This window comes from Grammomys surdaster, unplaced genomic scaffold (assembly GCF_004785775.1).
Source record: "Grammomys surdaster isolate TR1022 unplaced genomic scaffold, NIH_TR_1.0 173, whole genome shotgun sequence".
NCBI lineage: Eukaryota > Metazoa > Chordata > Mammalia > Rodentia > Muridae > Grammomys > Grammomys surdaster.
In genome coordinates, this window is record NW_021604621.1 from 1012573 (window position 1) to 1019877 (window position 7305).

Genomic DNA, 7305 nt, shown 5'->3' on the forward strand with positions numbered 1-7305 from the left:
GGTGTCAGAATGTCAGAGCTGACTACAGACCTGCTGCCTCAGAATAATTTGATAATCCCCACACATGACCCATGTGCACATTAAAATTTGAAGAGCAATACATAGTAAGAAACAGCCAGCTGAAATGAGAGGTGAGGGCACCTTTACAAGGGGAAAGACTTCTATACCCAGAGGAGCTATTTCAGAGTTCCAGGGATGGGACTCTCTTGTTACTGCCACCTGGAGTCCATGGCATCTCATAGGGACCCAGCTGCTTGCCTGCTGTGCTGGATCTTTGGAGCTTCCAGAAGAGTCAGGCTCCAGTTACTGGAATCAGAGGGCTAATTGGCGCCACATGGCTCCAAATCCTGCCAGTTTCAAGGAGAATGACAAGACTCCCCAAGGAGCTAACCAAATGTAAAGAAAAAGGAGCCAAAGGCAAGGAAAGATGGAGAAGTAAAAGCCAATGCCTGGAAATGTAACTGTAACATTTTAGTCCTTATGCCCCAAAGCATAAAAAGATAGAGCATTCGCTCAGAACCATTTCATTGCCCTGTCAGTTCATCTGTCTTTAGCCTCATCCAGCCTACCAACAGTTGTTTGCTTGAACTCCAGCTCCTGGTTTCTCTTTGGTCACTGATGGAGGTCAGGTTAGTCCACAGAGAAATGAAACATTCAATTGCAGTCAGATTGTCTGATAATTGAACCAGGAAATAGGCTACCTGTCTAACAAAGAAGCAGAGTGCATTGTGAGGCTGTCTCTTGAAAAGAAAGGGTGTGACTTTGGATGAAAGTTCATTTTTGGCTCCCTTCCTCTGTTCCTCTGGTCACCCTGAATAATGCTACCCATAATATTGTCACCTCTACATTCATGTCATATACTTAACCTTCTAAGTGCTCCTCGTCTGTGACCATGATCTCATTTCATTCTCCCCAACAATACAGAGTGAACAGGATCAGAGACAGGTTAATTATAATGCATGCTGAGCACCCAGGCCTGGCCAGGGTTTGAACCACCTTCTAATGGAAATTCTGGGTGGTCAGGGGTCCCAGAGCTTGACAGCATACAGCTGGTAGTGCTGGGATTTCAGGACCTGCCAAGGAGATTTGGCTCCAGCTGTATCACGGATGTGCTCAGCTTCTGAGGATGTCTGCTCCTTCCTTCTACCTTGAGGGCTGGGGGAGGAGCAGTCACCTCACCTCTTTGGCAGGACAGATAGCAGCTGTGAGGAGGTAATGGATGGGAAAGTACTTTTTCTCAAATGAGGTAATAGGTGTCAATATGCAAAGAAGCACATGGATCTAAAAGGTTGTTACTATGAGACAGAAGGAAAAGCCTAGAACTTGTTCTTAGATCACCAAATGGAGAGGGCCACCCTAGTGTAAGATGAGCAGGTACTTTAGAGACATTGGGTAGAAAACGGGACAGAATGAAGGTATTGTGTGTTTGAGAGCAAATGATGGAAGTAAATAGCAGATGCCAAAAGTAAAGCAATGAAGGGCTCATGAGCTCTGGCTGCTTCATAATTTTCTCAGAGTTACCCTGTTTGGAGAGACCAGAAGTCAAGTCAAATTGCCTAGTTTCCCCAGGAAGGCAGTCAGACGGCCTTTGGACAGCTGACCTCCTCTCATCCATCACTGCTTGCCTTCAGTGACACTCCCAAGTCTCCAGACACTTAGCAAATTTCAGAGGGACTGGGCTGCAGACACTGAAAAATGCAGACCTCAGGAGGAAAGGAAGACCTTCCATTTGGATTTTAAAATGGTCTCCTGGATCTGTTAATAGAGGTTTTCCCCATGATCCTAGATGTGTGGGACGGCCTAGGCACTGGGAGGCACCAGATACTTGTAGAATTGAGAAGGATCCAGTTAGGAATAGTTAGTTCAGCTCTGGAAAAACCCTAGTGAGGAATGAAATGCGATTAAGTTTCACCTGGAGCCATGACTTTGGCGATGGAGAATAGCTTCAACCCTCGTGAGAGAAAGAAAGAGTTTGGGTTCCCATCTCTCTCTGCACTCCGTCTTTTCCTGGCCAGCCAGAAACATCCCCACACCCTCCACAGCATCTTCTCCATCTTTTTCAACCTTTCTCCGAATGTACAAGGTTGACTTAGTTGTCAAGTTCATCTACTGGTCTCAATCACACTCAAATTTTTGTATGCATTAGACCCTTGCCCTTTCTCTTCCAGCTGGACTGGTGAGACTGGTAGCTCTTCATAGCCAAAGACCCAAAGCTTCTCAGTCTTCTCAGGGATGGACTGTCCAAGTAGGTACTCAATAAATACTCATTGACTGACCATTGTGGGTAAGAAGAATAAAGCAAAACATGTTAGTAAAGGCTTTTGGCTCATTGTTTGCTCTGGCTCCATGAGTGACTGTTTTCATCAGTACTGGGGGTATGGTACCTCAAGGACCACTGAAGGCTGAAGTGTCCCCAGCTTTAGGAAAAGAAAAGCAGGAAAGGATCTAGATTATTAGTGATTGGGATGGGAGGATGAGTTCAGAACACTACAACATATTTCCTCGGCATACCTACAGCCTCTTTGGTGCCCACATCAGGGTCTGTGTAGCCCAACAGGTTCTCTCGATCATCCACTCTGCCACACTTGCTACCCACATTGGCAACCAGCTTATGTCATCCCAGGAAGAGGCTCCTTATCGTCTTGGAGACTGGATGGCAGGAGACAAAGGCTCATTTGAGCAGCAACCTCAAGGTTGAGGCGAGATGGTAGCCCAAGACAAAGTTCTCTAGCTCACTTTAAGTCCAAACTTGCACCTACCAGCAAAAACTGAAGTAAGAAAATCATCTCAGGTCACACTCTCAAAGAGCCCCTGTCCCCCCAAAATACTTATCCAGGAAAATAGCCAAACCACCTTCCAGCTGCTTCATGCCTTTCTGTAGAAAGCATCAATTCATCTTACTATGGTAGAAAGAAGGGAGGAAGCCAGCTTCTAGGCTTGCCTTCTAGAGGCTTGCCCTATCCTAGCATCCCTTTCTACATCCCTAAGGGATAAGAGTCAGGTCTCCAGGCTGTATTGGGTACAGCTAGAGTACAAGTGGCTACATTCAGATCAGCCCTGGTGATAGAGAGAGCTAGCTGCAAGGTCTTTGCTGGACTATCATTTATCTTTTATACAATTGTTCCAAGTCTCACCTCCTCCACAAAAGTCAAAAGCTTACTCTAATTAGTTGGTTCCTGATAAACAACCTAGCTGCTTGAACCCACCTGCCACTGAAGTAGTTGGAATTCTTAGTCAACAATTGCATCACTCTTCCAGTGTCAAAGCCTCCCACATCTTTTACAGACCTTGTGCTATTTTGACTAATTAACTCCTACTCCTGTGTTTTGAAGGACCCTGGATAGAAATTTAATTTCAGAGAATAGATATACTGAGGTAAGGAACCTAGGCTCATCTGCTATGCCTGAAATCCTGAGGCTACAGGGGAGCCAAATCAGGTTTCTAAGATTCTGAGCCCCTTGTCTCTCGCCCTCTCTCTTCCATCTCTGCTTGATTTGTCCTTCTCCTAGACCATCATTCCCTGTCTTACTAACTCCCTTGTCCCTGGGACCCAATGTCCCAAAAACCCCACTGTCCTATAAACTCACATTCCTCAGGGCTCTTTATCCAAATGCTACCCCCGGGCCTATCAGCCTGAAGTATGCCTCATCCTGGTCGTTGGTGTAGAAGTTTTATACAGTTCTCTGTGTAGTGCTAACCTTCAGGAGCTTAAGAACATCGAGAACAACTTGTAATCTTCCCCAGGTGTGAGGAAAGTGTTTCCTCTTCCCCAGCCTTGGCTGAGTTTCAGATCTGTCAGTAGCCTCAGGAAGCTCCCCTTCTGGCCCGCAGGAGCCATTTTCCAGCTGTCCCATTAAGTGAAATAAGTTGGCATTATATACAATTGTGTAAACTAATGGTCCTGAACATTAGCACGCTTGTTTATATATGCCACCTAAATAGTTCCTTTTTATATATTACCTAATAGACATTAAAGTTTAAAATTGCACAAGGACTTCATGAAGATGTCCCCTGTTCTTGAATGACTTCACATTTTCTTTCTCACTTATTCGCCTGCTTTTGGGGCCTGTTCCCTGGGGGGGGGGTTAGATTTCTTTAGGGAGTTAATAGCCAATTAAGATAGGTGATACCAGTTAACTTCAGAACAATACATGTGCATGTGGGCTTCTTCTACAGTCCCACCACCATAGAGGATAACTGTGACTTGCAATTCCCATGGCACCAGTTTCTCCTGAAGACAAGTAGCTTCTCCTCCCTAACCCCCTCTTACTCTAATATGAACTATGATGGTAGTCACCACTTCTGCTGGTCCCAAAGCGTGTAGGAAATTAAGCTGTGATCTCCCCGGTATCATAGCCAGAACCATAATTGATGTCCCTCCCAGCTGGTTTTGAGGCTTAGCTCCCTTTGCATCTTTTTTGCTCCTATCTTCCCCTTCCCCCAGTCATGTGATGCAGGAAGAGAGCGCAAATGATATGGAATGTGTACAGCTGCCAGCAGAGACACTTCGACAAGTGACCATTCACCGAGACCCTATATATGGCTTTGGCTTCGTGGCTGGCAGTGAGAGGCCTGTGGTGGTTCGATCTGTGAGGCCAGGTAGGTGTCCCTCAGAGGGTACTTCCAGCCCCTGGCTTTTATCTTCAATACCTACCTGTCTTCCAAGAAAGCAGAGCATCCAAGTATATGGGCTTACCGAGTAATTTACCAAAAGTAGGTAAAGATTTGCCAACTAATGACAAACCATTGAGGTGACCTGAGGTCCAAGACAAAGATTGCAGTTAAGAGAATTTTGGGGTGAGGGGAACAAAAACAAACCTTCCCTTTTCACTGAATATGCATAGGAGAGATGCCATACCCTAGATGAGAAAGTATCATTCAATTTAATTCAATGAATACTTATAGAATGCCAACTCTAAGCCCAGCAGTGTTGCAGGGAAGCACAAGACATAGCTCCTGTCCTCAAGGATCTGGGGGCCAAAGAGATGTCTTAGTGTATAAAAGCACTGGCTGTCCAGGCCTGATGACCCAAGTTTGATCCCTGGAACCCACATAAACATGGAAGGAAAAAAATCAACTCCACAAAGCTATTCTCTGATGTGTACACACACACACACACACACACACACACACACACACAAGCACACATATTCTGATCTCCATGCTGTGAAGACTATTTGTGAGAAAGATGAGCCAGTGAAAATGAGAAATAGTATCAAGGCCACTGGTTGGATGGGAAAAGGAAAACAGCCAACTGTCTCAAGGCCAGACTCCCGCTGATGAAATATCTCCCATGTTTTTTATTTCCTTTTGTTTAGTTCTCACAACAAAGTCAGCAGGGTAAGAGGCGACACTCCCATTTTACAAATGAGGAAACCAAGGCATAGTGGAGGTCAGTCACCTAGGAAACAACTGGACAAGTGTTTGCTCACAGCCTGTCTGAGTAGGTGAGGGGCAGGTTGGGCTTGAAGGGGACTCCAGGGGATAGGAAAAAGAATGAGCACCCTGCCCCCAAGCAGAGAGCCCTGCCATCATGAATGAAATAGAGCTGGAGCATGGTTGTGTTTGAATCTCCTCTGCACTGACAGAAAAGAGCTTTATTTCTCCCTTGCTAGGCCTGAGGCTTGAGATGTTTACAATAGTTTCTCACTCAGTCAAAAGGAGCAGCCAGAGTACGAACCGGTCTTGCAGAAATTTGATGAATTTCACTATCCTCAAAGGAAAAGGAAAAAATATATATTTTTCTGTAAACTCTCTTCAACTGGAGGGCACTAGCAAACAAAATTCAATACAGGAGTTTGTGGATAACTTAAGGCTCCTGAGTCAGTCATGCAGTTTGACAGAAGAGTTTTGTCTTCTGATCAGAAATCAAATTTGTCTTGGAAAGAAGGCATAGGTAAAACTTAGTATAACAACAGACCATCAGGAACCTCTACTTTAACTTCAAAGTAAACAGAATTTGAAGCCTGGAAAGACTCTTCCCCCAATCCCATCCCTAAAGAAGGAAAGAAAATAGGTGAAGTAGCCCCCGCCTAAGATACTGTGATTTTCATTTGGTTGACTTTTTATTTGTTTTGGAGACAGGGTCTTGCGCAGCCCTGGTTGCCTTGATATCAACTATGTAGTCCCGGGTGGCTTTGGACTTAAATAATTGTCTTGCCTCAGTCTCTCTCAAGTATTAGGATTATAGGTGTGCACCATCACATCCAGTTTATGTGGTTCTGCAGAGTGAGCCCATGACCTAGTGCGTGCTAAGCAAGCATTCCACCAACAGAGTTGCATCCCTAGCCAAAGGTAGTTGTTTTTGACAGAAGTAGATAGGAAGAATAAAGCAAATGGAAGATCCAATAACCACCATTTATTCAGTTCTCACCATCAGTGATCATCTATTTTGTATCCTTTGTTTTGTTCTATTGGTGAGACAAGCTTTTCTGCAGCCCAAGGTGGCCTTTAACTCGACGTGTGATTCAGACTGGTCTTGAACTCCTGATCTGCCTGCCTCCACTTCCCAAGTACTAGGATTCCAGGGATGAGCTGCTTTACCTGGCTTAGTCAGCTATTTTAAGTACTATACATTCATCACCTCATTTATCTTTCCACCATTCATATGATGTATGGGTACTGTCATTTTCTCAGCTAACAGATAAGCGACTAGGAGACATTCAAAGTCTCACTCAAGGTCACACAGTTAGTGAATTGCAACTACAGGATGAGAGTCCAGTTCAGTGACTGCAAAGAGTATGATGGTCAACCCCATGTCTACAATTCCTGAAGTCACTGAGCTGCCAGGAGGCATGACCTACTAAATTCCCTTGCTGTTCCATTGGTGACTCCTTCTTGCTATGCCAGCACGTGAGTCCCTGGCTCCAGAGCCACTGATATATGCTCAGGTGACTCTTTATTTTTGTACTTGTATTTTGAACCGCATGTATGCTGGGCTAAAACAAATCCTTACTTCTTGACTGTCTTCACACAAACTCTTATCACAGGGTCTTGCTAATTTCCCCAGACTGGCCTTGAACTTACTTAGTAGCCCTGACACTCTTGGACTTCAGATCTTCCTGTCTCAGCCTCCCTAGCAGTTGGGATTAGGTCTTGAGTGACATATTTGCTATGTATATGTTTTTGAGGGAAAATGGGCAGCACATTTCTTGTACAGAGAAAAGTTGGAATCTGGCCTATTAAAACGTCCATAAATAACAATCAAGGTCATGAAGGATCTAACTCCTTATTCTCAGTCTCTGAAAAGATTTTCAAAAGAGAGAAAGAAAGAAAGAAAGAAAGAAAGAAAGAAAGAAAGAAAGA

General features: G+C 44.6%; 1 protein-coding gene across 1 annotated transcript in view; it reads left to right on the forward strand.

The window, feature by feature from the left end:
- Frmpd3 (FERM and PDZ domain containing 3) overlaps positions 1-7305 on the forward strand; it is a 95910-nt gene that overhangs the window by 15385 nt on the left and 73220 nt on the right. The window contains exon 2 of the mRNA XM_028767494.1: positions 4445-4599. Coding sequence (XP_028623327.1) covers positions 4452-4599 — 148 coding nt within the window. The 5' untranslated portion in view covers positions 4445-4451. The remainder of the gene's footprint in view (positions 1-4444; positions 4600-7305) is intronic.